At 49.2% G+C, this 20766-nt stretch overlaps 1 protein-coding gene across 5 annotated transcripts in view; it reads left to right on the forward strand.

Moving 5' to 3' along the window:
- The window catches only part of OSBPL10 (oxysterol binding protein like 10), a 291181-nt gene that overhangs the window by 261450 nt on the left and 8965 nt on the right, over positions 1-20766 (forward strand). For all 5 annotated transcript variants that reach the window (XM_044753886.2, XM_070492566.1, XM_014827171.3 and 2 more), the window contains 2 exons: positions 9052-9529; positions 19842-20028. In XM_044753886.2, the coding sequence (XP_044609821.1) occupies positions 9052-9529; positions 19842-20028 (665 nt within the window). The remainder of the gene's footprint in view (positions 1-9051; positions 9530-19841; positions 20029-20766) is intronic.

The raw sequence follows: 20766 nt of genomic DNA on the forward strand, positions 1-20766 counted from the left end.
TGTCTTCAGCTGGTGGGTTGGTTATGGACTGGACTTGGCTGGGACAGTGGGCCTCTCTCTCTTTGTGGAGTCCTAGGCCTTTTCTCTCTCCATGTAGCCTTCCTTCATGGTCTCTCCGGTTGGGTAGCCAGATGTCTTATATGGCAGCTCAAAGCTCCCAAGAGAGCAAAAGTAGAAGCTGATAAGCCTTCTTAAGGCTTAGGCCCAAACTGGCACTTCCACTCTATTGATTAAAGCAAGTCACAGGTCCAGGCCAGAGGAAAGAGAAGGGGACTATGCAAGGGTGTGAATTTCAGGAGCTAGAGTTCGTTGGGGGCACCAGTGCAAGAGACTACCACCACTTTTACTGAGAAGGAGAAGACTACAGGAAGAGCAGGTTGGAGATGGTGGGGGATATCATAGAGTCAATCCTGGGTCTGTTAGGTCTCAGATATCCAGTCAGTAGGCATCCATGTGGAGAGGACGTGTCGGCAGTTGGGTGTAGCAGTCTGGGGTTTATGCATGAGGGTCACGTATAACTTTGAGAGTAAACAATGTATATAGAGAGGGTGTTCAAAGCCAGGAGATGGGAATGAGCTCCTCTAGGGAGTAGTAGAGATGTGAGGGAAGAAGTCCAAGGACTGAGTCCTGGGATACTCCAATATGTAGAGGTCAGGGAGATGAGAAGGGTCCAGCAAAGGAGATTTCTGAGAAGAGTCAGCCAGTGAGGTAGGACGGAAACTAGTGGAGTGTGATGTCATGGAAGCCACATGAAGAGAGAGTTTCAAGGAGAAAGGAGTTATCCACTGTGTCAAGAAAGATTGGGCCTACAATTGGATCATTGCATTTGGTTTTGTCAAGGTCTGATTGGAGTGAATTCAAGGGAGAATGGGAAGAAAAGTGGTGGCAGGGACTAAAGGCAGTTCAAGGAGCTTTGACATAAAAGGGGGGCAGAAAATTAGGTGGCAGCTGGAGGAAGATCTGGAATTAAGAGAGGTTTGATTTCTTAAGATGTTGGATGCTGATGGGAGTGCTTAGGAGCAGGGGAGGAGATGACTGTAGGAGCTTGAGTAGTGAGAGGGCGTGAGATCCAGTGCAGGTGGAGGGGTCACCTTTAGATAGGACGGTCTGTCCTTTGTAGCAGGAGGGCAGGCAGAGCGGAGGGGGCCGGGCACCAGGAGATTGCAGGAGAGCGGGTTAAGCCGGTGGCTCTGAGCCAGACGGCCTGGGTGGCGTCCTAGCTGAGTTACCTAGCCTCCGCATGCCTCTTCCTCCTGTGTGAAACAGGGACAATTGTACCTTCCCATGGGGTTGCTCCACCTGTACGTACAGCAGTGTGTGTGGAGGACTCAGGGAGTGCCTGGCACGGAGTAAGTGCTGTGTAAGTGTTTGCTATTGTCATTGTCATGTGCACATTCCCTGTGGCCTGCCTCGATTTTCCCAGTGAAAAAAGAAGCAAAGTGATCAGCTGAGAGTGATAAAGAGAAAAGGGTTGTTAGAGGTTTGAGGAGGGAGGAGACAGCAGGCAAGGAGCAGTTGTCTCAGGGAGGGGAAGAAGAAGTGGGGGGATTGCCTGGCACCACCAGGGGGCCACTTGGGTTTCTGGGTCAGGAATTTGAAGTGAGACCAGTCAGCGTGTTATCTCTTTTGCTCCAGGAAAGTGGGGCTGCCAGGTTGAGGCATGGAGAATGTGAGGAGCTGGATTAAACCAGAGTTGAGGTTTGCTTGGTTAGTATCCCAGAGGGAGAGAGTGGCAGAGTCGCTGGGAGCAGATCAAAGGGAGTAAGTGTAAGGTGGGGCCATGGCCTCCACACTGGATATGGAGGGAAATGGGGCTACAAGGGGGAGTAGACAGTACAGGGTCAACAGACTGTAGGTCTTATTGGGGCTAGGGTGGAGACAGAGTGAGCTGGACATAGAGGGGTGATGGGTGGACAGTGGGATGCTTGAAACTGAGATTAATGGAGGATGGTAGTTACGGGCACCAACAAGGCCCAGGTGTGCCTGTTTGTAATGTGTATGGATTCCTCAGGAGATTTAACCTAAACTCCAATTTTACAGAATCAGGTCAGGGAGAGATCTTCTAGAACAGTGGATTTTGAGCCTTCCAGAAGGCACAGCCGATTCCATAGAGTAGGTAGGAGTTTTGGGGCTGCAGATGGTGATGAGAACGAGTGCAAGGCCTAGTGGATCGGGTTCTCCTCGGGCGGCGACGTCCCTGACCCTGAAGATACCACTGCATATCCCCTCAGTCCAGGCTATGTTAGACAAGATTCATACTTTGAAAGAGAAGCTTGCTGAGGTCATTGGTAAGTTTCCATGATTCTTAAAGAATTGTTTAAATTGTTCCAATAGAACTATTTGTAAAACCACATGGAGGTTTGGTATGTGGTGGTAGTTTGTTGACCTGTTATAAAGAGAACCACACTACAACAAACATCCATGGGCTCACCACCAGGACTAAGGAAGAGACCATTATCACTACCTGTGTCCACTCTAGTGGATGTCGAACAGTCTAGCAAATGTTGCATTGTCATGTGCTTCCTCACCAGTAGTAGTATAACTGGTCATGTTGTCTCTCTTTGGCTTCTTGATACTATAATGATATAGTGGACATCTTGGGCATACATACAGCTTTTTTCCTTTGATGCATTTCCAGGGTCAACACAATATGCAAAGATTAACTTTCCTGTGCTTAAGCTCCTTCTTATAATGGGGACCATTTTATGGAAAGGGTCGGAAGGCCCAGAGTTTACCCCCAGGCAGAGCTGTGGATATTCAGGGATTCCTTCCACTTCCCTTTCCTGATGCCTTCAGCAGCTCTCTCCAAATTTTATTATTGTAACATGCTGTCGGGCAGAGCCTGCTCCCTCTCCTGAAATGTTTGCCCTTTACTAGAGGACACAGTACTAACCTGGCTTCCCTAAGCTGGTCTTGGTAAATCTGTGTCTCGACGGGGCAACGTGTGTCATCTGCATCCTCCCTTCCTATGCTAATGGAAGGAGTTCCTCAGTCCTGCTCTTCCAGAAAGAGTTCCAAGGAGTGATGGTGAGTCTTCAGGCCCTCTGGGGACAGTGGGGGATCCAGCATAGGCCTTGACCAAGCAGAGTTGGTCACATGGCAACTCTCTACTTAATTAGCTATCCGTACATTGCAAAACCCTTCTGGGCTTTAGTGTTCTCATTGGTGAAATGGGATAGTCACACCTGCTCACAGGCTATTGAGAGTATTGAACCAGGTAATGTGAAGCCCGAAGCACTGTGTCTGGCTTGACTGCCACCTGGCTTGGCGAAGCACTGTGGCTGGTTTATGTGTGAAACATCATACATTCTTACCACACTTTTCTTGTTTTATACAATTATTTTTCTTTTTCTCAAATAATTGATTATTTATGGCAGCATCAGAGGTGGTCCCAGGGGCTTCGGTGGTCATTAGGAGACTTGCTTTTAGTCTTCAGCTTTGTCACTGAAATATTATGTGACAAGTTGCTGTCTGATCTGTTGTCCTTGTCTTCCCCTGATCTCCAGATAAGGATGCTGATCCCTGATTGTAACCGCCACCAGCAGAACGAGCATTTCCCAGGTGCTAGGTAGGCACTGGGCTAATTTTACACTCTCATTTAATACTTATCAAGAAACCTAGGAGGTTGGCATTCTTATTGACCTCATTTTATTGTGGGAGAAGTGAGTCTCGAAGAGATGCACTTCCCCAAGTACACATGGTTGTAGCTGCCAAGAGAGGAACCTTGGCTCGCCACTCCTGACTCCCCTCTGCAGGCCGAGGTCCGGGACTCTTGAGGGAACATGGGGGTTGATTTCAGCAGATGTACTCTCTTTATGTAGTAAATATCTTCTTGGAAAAAGTAAAATTTTCTTTCAAACTCTTTGCATCCAACAGAAGTTTTAGTGAATGCTTTTGTGATGTTCCAGTCACTGTGAGATGGGGATGAAGGGAGCTGGCACTTTAAGGAAACCCAGGGGAACATCCTGTGGGCTAAGGAAAGAAACCTTTGACAGTGTGAATTACCAACCCTTTATTTTGTAAGACTGGGTTTTGTGTCTTTCCCGTGGTTTCCTTAAAGGATTATAGGGATCGGTCTTGGCGGGTGGTCTTGGCCCCCCTCGCTTCCTTGTTTGTGCTGGGTGGGTTTGCCAGTCTAGGGACAGAGCATTCTCAAGGTTATTAAGTTAACTGCTCTTTCTTTGGAGAAAATTGCACCTGCTCGCAGCCTTCCTTTGCAGAGGTCTACTGTGTTACCTGCTGGGGGAACTTTGACTTTCTCACTCTTTCGGGGGGCCCTTTGACTTTCTCAATGGGCAGTCAATTATTTCAGAGTTCTAAGAGCCCAACCTGAAGGTTAGTTATTTACTTCTAGATTGGTGCAACTTTAAATGTAATTAATAGTTCTCTGAGTCCTGAGTGCAGATCTTTTTTTTCCCCCTTTCCCCAGAGTAGTTCACTGTCTTAATTACATTAATGGGAGAAAAGGCAGCCCTGACTGATGGCTCAGTAAGTCTGCAGTAGTGGTTTCAGCCATTTGGATGCCTTCAGTCTGAACAGCTGGGCCATCACTCTCCTCTCCATTGGAGGCAGACAGCCCATTAGTACTCACCACTTCTTGGCTCTATGTCTCCAGTGTCCACCGCCCAAGGAACAGATGATTAAGTGACTTATTTCCAAAGGCACCAAACAAAAAGAAGGGAGATCGTACGAGAGAGAAATCTACTTTCATGAAAAGTATGCCATCTTGCCCAGAGTGTTCAGGTGCTGGTTTTGAAAGTCATCAATCTGACATTGTGCACAAACACCAAAAGAGATGAAAGAGAAAATAGTTATTCCAGTCCCAACCCCTTCTCCATCTCTCCCAGCATTCTACTTCCTCCAGCTCTGACAAAGCCACAGCATCATTTTCAAGTGCAGAATACCTACCTAGTGGGTTGGGCTTGCTGTTGGCTGTGAGACCACATTCTCTGAGTCTGCAATTTGGGGAGGGTTGTCTTTGAAAACTGCTAAGTTCTCAGGTATTGGATCCCTAGAAGAGCCTTTTTCCTTTTTCCTCCAACTTTTTATTTTGTACATTTTCCAGTCTACAGTGGAGTTGCAAGAACAGTACAATGAACTCCCATATATTTTTCTCCTTTATTGGCCGATTGTTAACATTTTGCCACTTTGCCTTTCTTCTCCCTTCTTTCCTCTTTCCTACTCTCTCTCCTTCCCCACTGCCTCCTCCATCTCTCTCTCATTCCCTCCCTCTGCATCCCCACATATACGCATGTGTCAATATGCATATGGTTTTTTCTTGTGAACCATTTCAGAGTATGTTACAGACATGACAGGTCTCCCCTACATCCATCTGTGAGCATCTCCTAACAACAAGGACATTCTCCCACACAAGACGTCTGCACACGGGAAATTTAACATTGATGCAATAGTATTTCATATATGGCCTGTAGTAAAATTTCCTCAATTTGTCCCAATAATGCTCTTTGTAGCATTAATAAGAGCAAACAGCACATTGTGGAGGCTCTGATGGAGATATGTGTGGGGTGCAGTGAGGCTGTGAAGGAGGGGGTTGTGGGTTTGGTTTGGGGAGCAGGAGCTGTCAGAAAAAGCTGTCACAGAGGAGGTAACCCTTGAGCTGAAAGATGTTTATCATTTAGACAAGGCAGGAGAGCAGGCCCGGAAAGGAATCAGGAGGGAATGTGTGTGTGGGGGAGTGCTTGTCAGGGGAGGGCTGGGGGCACAAAGGGAGGGAGAATGTGAGACTAGAAGAAAGGGGGGAGACAGGTTGGACTTTATTTACTCCTTTAGAGATTTTAGAAAGATGACTCTGGCTGTAGTGTGGAAAAGAAAGAAAGGGGGACATGACAGAAAGTTGGAAGGCCAGTTAGGAGCTATAGCTGTACCTTTCCAGAGGGGGTTGCTCTGTGTGTCCTTTCTTATTGCCAATGGTCTCCCCCCTGTCTGTAATATTAATGATAGTTTCTGGAATGGTGGATCGCGTTGTCATCCTGGGAAGAGTAGGATGGACTAGAAGGTGGAGCTCATGTCCCACCCTTTTCCTTGGGCCACCTCCTGCCCTCATTTACTAATCAGGACAGTGGATGGGGTGCTCTAGCGTCCCAGTTCTTATGTCCAGTGAACTCTCACCTCCCTAGTCTGCGGATGGAAGGAAACTGTTCTCATTGGCCCGAAGCAGATAATCACGATGTGTCAGGGGTGATGGAAAGAAGTCTGGGGTGGCAGTTGGGAGCCCTGAGGTGCTCCGCCTGCTTCTAGGTGTAGGTATGGTGCCTTCCCTCCATCCTCCCCATCTCTGTCCCCTCACCTGTGAGACCGGGGCCTTGAACGCCATCAGCTTGAAGGTCCCTTTTGGTTCTGATGTTCAGTGATTTAGGCTTCTGAGTGGATGCTTTTTCCTATTTATTTTGTTTTAATCCTTCAGCTTCTGAGTTCAGAAATGCTGAGCGCATTAGGGGAAATAGCTTAAATCCTTGCCCTTTTGAAAAGTACATAACAAGAGAGTAAATATTGTAGCTGGTTCTTTCCCGGTAATTTTAATCTTGGGTACAAACCTGAGAATTCTTGTTGTCCAGAGGTGCAGATGTTGCTGGAGAAGCTCCACTTCCACAAGGAGGGGCAAGGATGCAAGTCAGGGTCCTGGAATCATTTTCACTTGGAGTTCTATCAGGTTGACCACCCTCCGTGTAATTCTGTCCACCACCTCCCCTGGCTTGCCTCCTGATCAGAGAGCCCCCGGCTGGCCCCTGGGAATGGAGAGCGCGGGAAATCATTTGGGGATTGTCTGGAGATGTGGACGTTTGTGGCAGCTTTTCTTTTTTAATTAATTTTGCCTCACTGGGGGGGGTCTCCAAGGCTGCTTAAATCCACAGTCCTCAACCTGCACAGCCTGTCTGGGGAGTTCCCAGGGGAACCCTGCAGTGGCTGCGGGGGAGAGAAGAGGGGCAATGTTTGCAGGTCTTCGGCTCTCGTTCTTTACTCTGCCATTGGCCAGCTGCATGGTAGTGGCCCTGGGGAGAACACAGCGGCCTGGCCCATTACCCTCACTGGAAGGGCAGAACCCAGAGAGCACAGTGATGGCTGTTGAATGTGACCTGTCCCCACAGAAAGACATAGAAAGTAGTAACAGTAGCATCTGAAGGCCATCCTGAGTCAGGATGTGCTTTTCCTGGCCAGCTCAGATCCTTGGGCAGCTGGATTCTTAATTTGGTCAAGTTGTGGCTGAAAGAAAATCAGGACATCTCCATTAATTTGCATAGTCTTGTTTTAAATAATCTTCTAGTATATTATAAAAGCAAAGCAGAAAGATACTCAGAAAAAAAAAAAAAGTAAAAATCACTCAATTCTATCACCAAGAGACATGTGTTAACATTTGGGGTCTTTTTAGATACTTGGATTGTGTTACGTGTTCAATTTCACATCTGGCTGCTTTTTTACTTAACACAGGTAGATTTTCCCCTGACATAGTTTTAAATGAAAGATAGAAAAGCATTACAGATAACCAATGTCACTTCTCCAGTGGCCTGGGCTTTCTCTAGTTTCTTTTGAAATCTCTGTGTTTTGCTGACCTCATGTCTGCCTGTTTGTCTGTCCTTCCTCTCAGGACATCTCTCTCCCACTGAATCTGCATCCTTTACAAGGAAGGGTCTTTGCAGGCTGCAGTGGAGGCAGGGTTACAGATCTGTAAGCTGTGTGCTGGTCACAGTCAGCAATGTACCCCCTTGCAAATGTTTTCATGGGAGTTAAGGACTATGTGAAGGAAGGACAGACGTGGTCTGTAAGGAGGGAATGTAAACCAGCTGCATGACCTTGGTCAGCTGGCACTGGTGTGGGGCTCCTCTGCCCTCACTCAGAGGGTGCCGAGGAGCCAGCAGGGCAAGGCGAGCCTTCCAGCATCAATATCCTGTGACGCCCGATGAGGAAGAGCAATGTGAGATGCTCCAGGTCAGAGCGAGCTGGGTCTTGCAGCTAAGTGGGTGGAATAATAGTACCCAAGAACAGTCATTTTACGATCACTCCAGGGCAGTGAGAAAAATGCTCTCTCTCCTTCACATCTCAAGGATGGTAATGAGTTACCTGCTTTCCAGCCCTGTTCCAGAATCTTCTTCATTCGCATTGAATGATTTAATCATTGGGTTGTAGGCATTTGGGGTTGTATGGCACCTGAGTGACCACCTGGATCCCCTTTGGATCAACAAGGAGTCTCTTTGTCTCACCCGTGATGGAACCATCCAGCTTTCTACTTATCTTCAGTCATAGGGCCAATAATAAACCTAAGCGTAGCCCTTATGCCAGTCAACTTACCAGAAGATTCTGTATTACGTGCCAGCCCGCCTCTCTGTAACCTCTGCTCATTTCTTCTGGCCCAACCTTGGTGAGCAACCTCCACAAATGGCTCTTCTTCTCCATGACAGCTCTGTGCACATTTGCCTGCTAATTGGCCTTGCGTCCTAGATACCTGGGCCAGGGGCTCTTTTGACGCTGCTCTCCTGCCTTGATCAAGTTGGGGTTTATATGCTTCTCTTTTAACAGAGATCTTTAAATAGATGCTTGTTGGTGGTGGATCCTGGTCTACCTGGACCCCCTTTGATGCGGCACCAACAAACCCCAGGACCCGTGTTTGTGGGAACACACTGAGCATCCCCTTGGTTGTGCCTGATGTCAGGAAGAATACAAAAAAGCCTTCCAAGCTGTTTTCTTCGTATCTCTGTATAAAGGGGAGTAAAAGAGAGCTGTGTGTTAGAAGAGTGATGGCAGTGGGGAGAGAAACAAGGCTGTTGTTTTAGCACAGATGAGCAGACAAGAAAATTGCTCAGAACAGTCTTGTCCATGAAGCAGGGTTGGCGTTGATACCACCACCACAGCCACTTCCAATTTCTTTGATATTATTTCCCCTGATTTGTCATTTGTGGACAAATCAAAAGAAACCGTTCCCTAGCGTCAGCCATTATGAACCTGCTTGACGCTGGTTGCAGCCCTCGTCATCTCCTTTTCAGCTTTTTCATGTGATCACAGGGCTTCCTGTCTGCCTTTGTCTCCTTCCGAACGCAGGTGGTGCTCCCCACGTTTATTCTGGAGAAGCGATCCTTGCTGGAGATGTATGCAGACTTCATGGCGCACCCAGACCTGCTGCTGGCCATCACTGCTGGAGCCACGCCAGAGGAGAGAGTCATCTGCTTCGTGGAATATTATCTCACAGCCTTCCATGAGGGCCGCAAGGGGGCCTTGGCTAAGAAGCCCTACAACCCCATCATTGGCGAGACATTTCACTGCTCTTGGGAAGTTCCCAAGGACAGGGTCAAGCCAAAGAGGACTGCTCCCCACTCTCCTGCCAGTCATGAACACCCGATGGCCGATGACCCTTCCAAAAGCTACAAACTAAGGTTTGTGGCTGAGCAAGTATCCCATCACCCGCCCATCTCCTGCTTCTACTGTGAGTGCAAGGAGAAGAGACTGTGCGTCAACACTCATGTATGGACCAAAAGCAAGTTCATGGGCATGTCCGTGGGGGTCTCTATGATAGGGGAAGGTAAGCCACATCATACATATGATGGAGTTTGGCTGTTATACAGTGACGTTTGTATACCTGGTAGACGATCGATGATTTTTGTGGGTAGAGTTCTTTGTTTGTATTTTGTTTTAGAATTGAGGGGGAGTGGGAGAGAGGGATGGGTTTTGTTATTTTGGGACCAAGTTCTGGTAATTTCCCAATGGGGCCAAGGTGTTGGACTCGGTGGGATGCAGCTTTTGCCTAACTGGCTGTGCCCTGGATCTTCACATGCCCTGCATGTGGATGAGCTGCCTTATGTGTACTTAGTCTTTCAGCTTTGCGTGAATATTACAGTTGGCTCCAAATCTGTGAAAACATATTTTTTATGTATTCTCACTGGTGTTCTGGCTCACAGACAATGAGGATAATAGTGCTGCCTATTCAAAATCTGCTCATAAAAATTCCCAAGGCAAGTCTCAGGACTCTGTGCTAGAGATTCTGAAGCAGGAACACAGTGTGATCACACCATGCGTGGATTACACGTTCTTGTTTCAGCAAATAGCTGTGAATGAAGTTTATTCATTGTTTGAAGAAACCCATAATAATCCTTGTTAAATTCAAGCCTCTGTATTAGTGGTTCTTCAACTTCTTTTGAGTCACAAATTCCTTTGAGACTTTGAGGGTATAGACTCTGGTCCCAGAAAAAAAAAATCCACCACAAAGTTTGACTTTCAGTTCCAAGGAGTATGTGGCTGCTTGGAAGCCCTTCCAAACCCCATGAGATAAAAACTACTTTCATTCACTGAACACGTTTTTATTAAGCACCTACTGGATGGCAGACAGTGTCTTAGGAGCTATGGATACGTGTATGAACAAAACAGACCAAAAATTCTGTCCTCATGAAGCTTCTGTTCCACTGGGAACATAAAATTATGTTGGCTGTGTTGGAAGGTGTTAGTGCTATGGAGAAAAATAAGGCAGGGAAGGGACCTGTGAGTGGTGGGAAAGGGCAGTGGGACTGTAGGATGGCATAGTATGGGATGGTGGCAGGAAGGCCTCACTGAGAAGGTGACGTGAGCAAAGACCCAAAGCGGGTGATGAAGGACAAGCCTTGTTGATCAGGGGATGAGTGTATATGGAAGAAAGAACAAGGCAGAGGCCCAGAGGCAGGGTGGTCCCTGGCATGTTGGTGAAAGGCAGGAAGCTGGGTGGCTGGAGCAGCGTGAATGAGGCAGGGAGTGAAGATGAGGACAGAGAGGTGACTGTGGCCAGATCATGTAGGGCCTCAGGGGCCAATGCCAGGGGTGTTTGACTTTTACACTGAGTGAGCTGCGTAGCTGTTGAGGGTTTTGAGCAGAAGAGTACCATGATCTGAGTTACAGGTTAGCAAGATTGTTCCAGCTGCTTGTTGAAAATAGACCACAAGAGGGGTCAAGGTGGAAGCAAGGAGACCAGTTAGGAGATTATTATAATAATCCAGGAAGAGATGATGGTGGCTTGGACCAGGATGGAAGTGGTGGAGGCGGTAAAATGTGGTGAGGGTCTGGATGTATTCTGAAGTAGAGAAAGCCAAGAGGGTTTGCCTCTGGATTGGATGTGGGGTTTGAGAGAAAGGACACGCCAAGGCTTTTGAGCTGTGCAACCAGAAGGATGGAATAGCATTAACTGAGATGCGGAACACTGAGGGCTGGGGAGGGAACACTAGTTTGGAGGGAGAGTATAGGAGCTCAGTGAGGTTGTGTTATGGTTTAGCATTCAAGCTTGAGTAGACAATTGCATGTACAGGCTGGAGTTCTGGGGGGAGGTAAAAACGTGTAATTTAAGACCTGATGACTAATGAGATTGCTGAGTGAGCACTGATCCCTGCAGCCCTCCAGCTTTAAGATGTCCCAAAGGTGAGGAGTAGACAGTCAATGAGACTGAGGAGGAGTGGCCAGAGAGGTAGATGGAATGGGAGAATGTGTTTGCTGCAAGCCAAGTGGAGAAAGGGTTTCAAGGAGGGGAGGGAGTGATCAACTGCATCAAATGATGGTGATTAATTCTGGGAAAATAAGAACTGAGAATTGACCATTGGAGTTTGGACTGTGCAGGTTATTGGTGACCTTGACAAGGGCTGTCAGTGGAGTGGTGCTAGTGAAAAGCTGATTGAAATAGTTTCAAGAGAGAATGGGAGGACAGGAATTGGAGAAACTAAATATAGACAACTTTTCCTTGTTTATTGTTTGAATGCCTTGTACTGTTGAGGAAAAAACCTCTCCTGAGTTCCCCTTCCCTGTTCTGTGTCTGGGCTGTCGGTTTACCCTCGGACATGCTCATCTTCCATGCAGAGATAAGACGGCAACTCTAGAACACCCAGAGATGAGCCCATCTTCCATGGCGGGCCTTCATGGGGGTCTTCCATGCCCACAGGCTCAGTATTCAGCCAACCGACCCTGCACTGACTGCGCCTTCCTCTCAATGATCAGTCAGGATCAAGAAATTCACCCAAAGGAGATTCATCAGTTTGCGAGGGAGGCCAGGGACTCACCTGTCACCAGGTTGACCTTGGGCCACCTAGTTTTAGGCTTTCTCCATGATCTAGATGGGGATGGGTTGAGTGTGTGTAGAGGGAGGGGTGGACACATTCCTCTTGAAATAAACCACACCAATAATGAATATCGTTTCCCCCTTATATACTTTTTTGTGGGAGTGCAACGTTGCAACCATTTCCTATCTGGAAAATTCCACAAGACTACTAGTCAGAAGTAGCTTTCTTCTTAAGGAGGAGTTGTTACCAGCGATCACAGGACCATGAAATCTTGTAGCTGAAAGAGGGTTTGTCCATCTCTCGAGCCCCAGGGTTTCCAGCCATGCCGTAGACATCCCAGGGCTCCACGGAGGGCTCAGGCCCTGAGGTGCGTGAAGGGAGTGAGTGGTGGGGCTCTCTCCCAGCCCCACTGCAACCTGAGCGTCTCCACTCTTAGCTGTTTACCTGTTGGACTTCCCTGTGAGTTCATTTGCAAGAGGGTTCAGTTGCTTCAAAATGTTTAGCAAATCTCTTGTGAGTTCAGCTGCCCCTCGCCTTACAGAAGAGGAGCCTGAGGGAAGCAACTTGCCCACAGTTGCGTGTATAACATCTGACCACATACATCCTCCCCTCACCACAGCCCGGTGAGGAGGGCTGCAGGAAGGTGCCTGGCTTGCCGAAGCAGGGACCATATGTCATCGACATGTCTCTCATCTGTGGATGAGAAAGCAGAATCAGAGAGGATCTAGGAGTCACAGGAGGCCATGATCAGGAATATAGAGGAGGTGGGGTGAGCAGCAGGTGGAGGACCAGGTGAGAGGTGGTCGGCGGCCGAATGGCTTTAGGGTCCCTTAGGGGCAGAGCCAGGGCTGTTGAGGGCTGTCTCCCTGAAGCTGAGAAGACACCCGATTCAAGTTTGCTTTCGGAGGGGGAGGGGGAGAGGTATGAGTTTGGGAGTATCCTTGCAGGCCTCTCTTCTGATCCCAGCGACTTGTTTCTCTCAACCCTTCCTTCTCTTCAGAGCCTGCGACAGGGAGCTGCCCCCATGCACCACTGCTGGGTTAAAGCCACGTGGCAGGTCCCAAGAAGGCCTCCTGCAGTGCCATGAACTCAGAGCTTGGGTTCGAACTCCCCGGTAGCTCTCCCTGCCTTCAGCAATGCAAGGCAGAGGATTGCTAAGGAGCCCATGTGGGAGGTTTCTGTTTGTGCTGATGCGTATGTTTGAGTTTGTAATAAGAAATGGGAGTGGCATTCTCTCGATTTTGACTTATCCGGGGGCTCTGTGTTTCTGTAGGTTGCCAAAGGCCCACCTAATGCCATGAGGTTTGTACGTAATGGTAAAGTCTTCTCCTTTGTTTAAAAACAAAATTGGCATTCAGGAGACTCTTCTCATTCTGCTTAATTTTATTACTTCTAAATTTCCCACGTGACAAGTCATTTGAAGATGAAGTATGTTTGTTTGCTGGAGAAGGCAGAGCGTTGGGCCGGTTCCCCCCGTGCGTTTGGCCTCACCGCCCGTGTGAGTCGATCCCCTCCACGTTCTGTAGACATACTGTTTTCAGTGTGTTTACTTCCTTATCTGAGGGGGGTGGCTCCCCTCAGTCCATGGGCTTATTCATTTGTTTATCATGCATCCATTCATTTGTGATGTGAACAGCACATTCTTGGTGCTGGGCATGCAGCAGTGACCTGGACAGACAGATGTCCCTGCCCTTGTGGAGGTGACGTTCTAATGGACGAGTCAAAACAAGACACAAGCATGTGATAGATGCTGGCTGGTGCTAAGGAGACAAAGCAGGACAGGATGATAGAGTGGAGGGCTGGCGGGGATGTGGCAGTTTTTAATAGGCCGGACCTCAGTGAGAATGGAGCACTTGAGTAAAGGCTTGACGGAGGTGAGAGAGAGTAAGCCATGTGGATGGCTTAAGAAAGGGTGTTCCAAGCAAACGGAGCAGCAGTTTCCAATACCTTGAGACAGGAGCGTGTGGCTGGGGTGTTCTAGGAGCAGCACAGAGGCCAGTGGGACTGGAGCAGAGTGAGCGAGTGGAGGAGACGAGATCAGAGAGAAGGGGCCAGATCGCGAGGGCTGCTTTGGGGTGGGTCCTGGAAGGACTTGGCTTTTACTCTTGAGTGAGAGTGGGAGTTAGTGGAGGGTGACACGGTTTTAGGGGCAGCCCCATGGCTGCTGTGTGAAGAAGAGACTGAAGGTGGAGCGGGGAGGGCCCAGTGGCAAAGCTAGAGGTAGGCATACAAGTTGTTTCTTTTCTCTTCTTCCCTCCCAAAGACACACACACACACACACACACACACACACACACACACTCACACTCACACTCACTCACTGACTCACTCACTGCAGCTCTCTCTCTCTTTCTGTTACTTTAAATCTTTGGCCAAAATAAGTGCTTGGTGAATATAATATCTTCTGTTAAAACCAAATGCCTTCTCCGGTACCCAGAAAATGTTTATTCAAGTTCCTTTCTGGGGACTCCCCCCGCTCGGCAGAAACGCTGGCTGCCACTCGTCAAGGCGTGGGAAAATCACAGGTCCTTAAATGAGAGGATAGAGTGGGGTCTTCCCAGTCTCCGGGCCCCTAAGCAGGGATTCTTGACATTAGACAAATATCTGGAAATTTTTTATAAAGATGAAGATTTACACATCCGTTTCTAATGATTTAGGGAATTCTTCAATCAGAGAAGCTCTGTCTCTGCCTGGCCTCGGTGACGCTTCCTTCTCTTACCATATGTGGTGGACGCCCCACCCCCCCAGCCACCTCCCAGGAGTGGGCTGTGGTGAGGGGGTGGGTGTGTGCCAGTGCTGCCTGTGCAACCACATCTTTATGCTGGCTCTTCCCTCCCAGCACACTTTGCTCATCTGCCCGCTTGCGTCCATTCTCTGTGCCCTGGTCCATCCCGTCAGCCCTCTTGTGTCTTGTGTCTCCCACTGAAGCACCCCTCTTCCGGGCTCCTTGCTTAGCCCCGCAGAATGTGCTGCCGGCCCTTCGTCTGCTCTGGAACTTTACTGGACAGGCCTGGGTTCCTTCCCTGCTGCCTCCCCCACCGTCTCCCCGGGGTTAACTGACACCTTCGCTGTCTCTTGTTGTTGAGGGTCTGTCTCTGCAGGGTGGGCCTCTGCTGTCTCAGGGTCTTGGCTCCCTGTCCCCGACTGGTGGCGGTGGGGCACGCTCGGATGCCCAGGAGCTCTTCCTGCTGTGGGAGGGAGGCCAGGGGACACCCTCTCCCGGGGCCTCCGCTGGAGCCATCCCCTGAAGCAGGGTTAGAATTCGCTGCTCTCACCTTTTCTACCTGCTTGAAAATTCTACTTAGAACTCCTCAGAGTGCGGAAATCAGAAAGAAAATTCGGGAGAGAGACTATGGAAGGCCGTTCCCAGGACATAGGGTTTCCTGGCCACCAACCCGCTGGATGCCCGCTGTGGGCAGACCTGGGAAGAGTCGGGACCACTGGCTCATTCTTGTGAGGCCTTCCGTCTGCCAAAGTCCCTTCATTGCTACGGCCCCCTTTCTTTCATGTCGATGAAATGTGAGCTCTGTAACACAAATGATCTTACTTTTCACGCAAAATACTTCTAAAATTCCCCAAACTTTCAAGCAAAACGTCTGGTTCCTGCACTCAGAGCTCCTTTGAGGGGCGGGGCACGGGGAGGCAGGTTATTCTTCTTTTCCTCACTTATTCCCTCCACTGCTCACCCCTGCTCACTCTGCTGGGGAGCCGAGGGGCGTTCAACTACTCTTGCAGCCCGCTTACCCCCAATCTCCAGAACCGGCGCCCACTATACGGCACAGCCCCTTAATCAAGTCTGGGGGCAAAGGCAATTCGTTCTAGGAAGAGAACTGACCCGTTTGCTCGGTGCTCATGAGTGCCGGTGCTGCCAGTGCCTGTGGGCCAGGTCCCCAGAGTCACTTGCTGTGATTCTGTGCTTTCCGGGAGTAAATGTCCTAACGGAATGTTTTGGTTCCTCAGATTGAGAACACGTGCGAAATTGTTTTAAATGTATCACTTTGACAGTTTTAGTGCTTTGCCTTCTGTATATTGGTAAGTCAATTTGTGGGATTTAAAACCAAAATCTCCCCGCCTGAGGACTAAGCGCGGCGTGGAGAGATGGATTCTTTGGCGTTTTCCCACTTCTCGCAGCTCTGAGGCTGATTAATTTGTGACTCTGTTGGTAAGTCCAGTTGTATAGTCTTTTATTCCTATTAGGGACAGATTTTTTTTTTTTTATGCAACTCTGAAAAAAAGAGTTAGTATTGAGAAGGCACAATTACAGGTGATTTACTGAGTAAGCCCACATGTATGGATTTTCAGAAAAGAGCCCAAGGAGTGTGGTGTTGCCAGGGCCCCCAGACCAACCGAGCTTGGGACTCACATGATTTCTGTGAGCTGGAGGGAAATTTCACGTTGGTTTGAGAGAGATTTTTCTAGAGATGAGTGGGAGGCAGATACCTCCCACCTGTCTCTTCATCCCTCATGTGCATGACCTACCACCAGACTTTGTCATTTCCTCTCTATTCCCAAGTGGAAATGCCACTGTTAAGGATTCACACCCATCGAGAGAGCTGCTTTGGAGAGCGAGGGGCAGTTAGAACATAGAACCTTCCGGATTCTGGCAGTGTATCAGGCTGCATACTTTCAGCTGAGTTTTAGAACTGCCTTCTCATCCTTACCACAGCCCTGTGAGGGACAGACACCACTACCTCTGTGTCACAGATGAGAAAACTGAGGCGCCGAGAAGGTAAGGTCACCAGGCTAGTGAGTGACAGAGGACTTGGAAGGATCCTCTAAGATCTCATCTGAGTCTCTAAAAAAACCTGTGACATGTTCTCTGTGTAAATACATTGCAAAGAAAATGTCAGTGTACGGTCCTACCTCACGAAGTTGATGTTTGTGAATGAGACCAGGAAGACTTAGCATGGGGAGCTCATGGCTGTGTGTGGTCCTGTTCTGAAGAGAGAGGCTGCTGGCAAGACGTGCCAGTGGGCGAGTCCCCCAGGTACCCTCAGTTAGTGACTGGAAGGACTAACCACCAAATCAGGACGCCACAGACATCAGGGCGAGGCGGTGCTTTCGGGCAGACATATTGACCACCTGGAACGGGTTTACTACCAAGGAGTCTGTTAGCATGGAGGGCAGGGTTGGGGGCTAGGGAAGCTTCTCCGGGGCCTTGAAGGCAGGGTGACTGAGGGTCTGCCAGCCTCTTCTACAGGGTCCCAGGGGCATCTCCCAGTTGCCACAGGCTCCGAGACTATGAGAATGGGGCTGGCACTCGAGGAACCGGAGGCTTGTGAATAGAACTGGGGCAGAGAGAGAAATCTGAGGTGACCTCCCTCTCGTCAGCTTTCACTTCCGGTTCTTCTTGACTGTTGGTGTCATACCTTTGTTTGCCATTAGCTGCAATTTTCCACCTGCTTTGGGCTGTCTTCCTGAGCAACCTAATTCAGGGAAGTCAGACACAAAGTCAGCTTTGAAACAGAATTCTATCAGACTGACCATGCTCCTCCCAGGGTCCTGATCGGAAACTATAAGGATTGAGATACTAAAGTCTAATTCTCCTCCCAGGCACGCGATGGTCCTCCCTCATGTGCCTGTGGAGGCCAGGGCCTCACGGGTCATCTGGGGTGTTTCTCATCTCTGAGGCGTAGGAGGAGAGACGAGTGTCAGAGTGGGAGCATGAGGTGGCCCGGGGCTTTCCTTGTAGGAGGATGGGTTACTGCAATGATGAAAGCTGGGGAAGTAGAGGGGGTCAGTCTGTTCTGAGGTTCAGTATATATGCTGTAGTGGAGTCATGCTGTTTGTACGTTTATGTCACACATATTCCGTTACGTTCCTGGCCAGGGAGAGAAAGATTTAAATGTGATATCCACCCTCCACTGCTGACCATGTGATCGTGTGTGACCCACAAATCCATTTCTCCTTGCTGGTCTCAGCTCCTGCCTGTCCCCACGTGTGTGAGCATCCTTCCCCTGGGAGTGACCAACTCCGCTATACACATGTGGGCACATCCCCCGGGTTTACAGACCAGTCGTGTGTTTCTGAGGAGGGCAGAGCTGCCTTTCCTGGACTTGTCAGGACCAGCAACCTGACTCTCAGTTAAGCCCAGTGTGTTATCTACAGACGGTAGCACGTGCTGATGAAAGGGATTTTCAGGGGTAAATGGAGTTATAGTTAAACGCATCTTCTTCTTGACTTTAGAGACTCAGCATTCCTGACTCCTCTGTGCCGTTTAGTGCCGTCTCTCCTCAGATCCCCAGGAGCTCATCAGTATTAGAAGACACACACACACACTCATCTCTCTCCTGGCAAGTCCCAGCTCTGAGTGATTTAGATGCTTGTCCAGCCTAAGAGAGAAGTAGTAACCAGCCAGTTACTTAACCTGAGTTTATTTTCTCATCCTTATTGCAAGACAGTAGTAATTATTGCCACAGAGAGAGGTTGTAAAGCTGAGGGAGGGAATGCGTGTGAAGCCCCCAGGAACGCCTGGCAGCCAGAAGGTGCCATATGTGGGCCCTGTTGACCCCACTCCTCACTCTCTGCACCGGAGGAACCCAGAGCCTGGGGAGGGAACACCACTAACCACCTCTGGTCTCCCCTGTCTGGCCAAAGGACAGAAGTTTCCTTCCTGAGGCTCACAGGACCCTGGATCATCACCAGGCCAGAAGGAGCCAGAGTAGAGTTATTCAGGGAGCTGAGCCCCAGCGCTGGAATGGGATGCTGAGATGATGCTGTAGCAGAACAAATCTTAGCCCATAGCCTGGTTCTCAGGGCCTCTCTGTGAAGCAAAATGCAGCCTCTCGGCACAGAGGCAGCCCTGTGGGTGCCCAGCCAGACTAGCCGAAGCCAGGGCTGGATTTCAGCCCTCGATGGGCACCTGTGTGCAGGGCACAAACTGTACAGCACCCTGGGAGTCTATGCGTTTTGGGGGGTGGTCACATCAGCCTTTGAGAGCTTCATGAAAACTGTGGCCCTTTTCCCTAGAAAAATAGACAAACCCACAAATTTTGCATTGTTTGAAGAGAATTAAGACCTCCCTAGGCATAAGGCTTGGATCCTAGAATGGAGAACCTCTAGGTGCGTGGGCTCTGTCCAGCTCCTGCTCATGGCATGCGTCTGCCCGAGCCTGCTGATAGCAGCTGTGCTGTCTGATTTCTCCCATTTCATGAGAACCATTGAGGTTGTTTTCGTTGCTCCCAGGATAAAGGGAAAACTCCTTAACGTGCTTTTTCGAAGTTTAAAAGACAAGATCTGGCCCCCACTGACCTGGCCAGCCTTCACGCCTGTACACACTACCTCCATTTCTGTATAAGGGCCCTTTTCTCAGCCCCTTCGTGCTTACCAGGCTCCTTCTCACCACAGAGCCTTTGCACATACTCTTCCTTGTGCCTAGAGGACTGTTCCCTCCCCTCTTGACCTACTCAACTGCTTATCCAGATCAAGTGTCCCTTCCTTAGGGAAACTTCTGTTTCCAGCTCAACTCCTGTTGGAGGGTTCCAAGGCACTGGGTACCTCTCCCTCCCGTCCTCATCACAGTTAGAATTTTGTGTTTGCCAGGTGATTAATTAGTATCCTCCTTTCTCTTGTGTTCCTTGAGGGCAGAAAGTGGGTGTGTCTCGTTCACCCTTGTATTCCTAGTGCCTTGCCCAGTGCCTGGCACACAGCAGAGCACACAGTAAATAAGCACATGGTGAATGAGTGACTGACCTTTGCAAAGGTGGGAGACACGGCATCCATCGCAGGAGGCGGTTTGGTTTCTCATCTTTCTTTGTCTTTTGATCCCCAGCTGCCTTTTTCTCATGTCTGTGTACCTAACCCTTCCCTCCTCTCTCCCTGGAGGTGTGCTGAGGCTCCTGGAACACGGGGAGGAGTATGTGTTCACCCTGCCTAGTGCCTACGCCCGGTCCATTCTCACCATCCCGTGGGTGGAGCTAGGTGGAAAAGTCAGCATCAGCTGCGCCAAGACCGGGTACTCGGCCACAGTGACATTCCACACGAAGCCTTTTTACGGAGGGAAAGTCCACAGGTAGGAGGAGGCCAGGAAGGCTCCATCTTTGTCTTATTATGATGCTCTGAGTTTGTTTTCTCCATTAGAAGATTGGGTTCCAGCCACGGGATGAGTTGAAAATCAAGATAAAGGTACAGATCTTTTTCAGAAGAGGCGCCTCCTTTTACCCCCTCACGTGGCAGTTTTTTTGAGCCCCCCCCCCCCCAGTCTAAACAACGTATTTGCAGAACACGCACCAGAGAACAAAAGGTTTTTCCATTTGTGACAATAAACTTTCCCTTCTGAGGCCACAGCCTGTTTCTCTGTAGGGAAGCAGTTTGATCTGTGAGCTCGGGCACTGCCCGAGAGCTCCCCATTTCATGTTAAGTTGGTTCCATTAAGTGTCCTGAATCCCCTGTCTTCTGTGAGATCAGGACTTTTTTTTTCCTTTTAGAAGCTGGGGCAGCCCAATCCTAAGAAATCGAAGGAGAAGTCTGCTGTTTGAGGGATGCGTAAAGTTGTTTTGATTGCGACAGTTACAGAACTTCCTCCTTCGGAGCAGATCTCCATATAAGCCGGCTCCCATCTTTGCCCTTTTTCTTGGAAAGTGTTTTCCTGTACTGTTCATGTGAAGGTATCAGAGTGTCGCCCAGGACAGTGGACGCCCTCAGAGGCCATTTTGGAGCCACACACACTGGCTACAGAATTGTGTGCATTTCTCTCCAGCCCCACAGTCCCTTGTACCACGTGGGTAGCTTGAAATCGGCAGTGGTTTGC

Source organism: Equus asinus, chromosome 21 (genome assembly GCF_041296235.1).
Source record: "Equus asinus isolate D_3611 breed Donkey chromosome 21, EquAss-T2T_v2, whole genome shotgun sequence".
NCBI classification, from domain to species: Eukaryota; Metazoa; Chordata; class Mammalia; order Perissodactyla; family Equidae; genus Equus; species Equus asinus.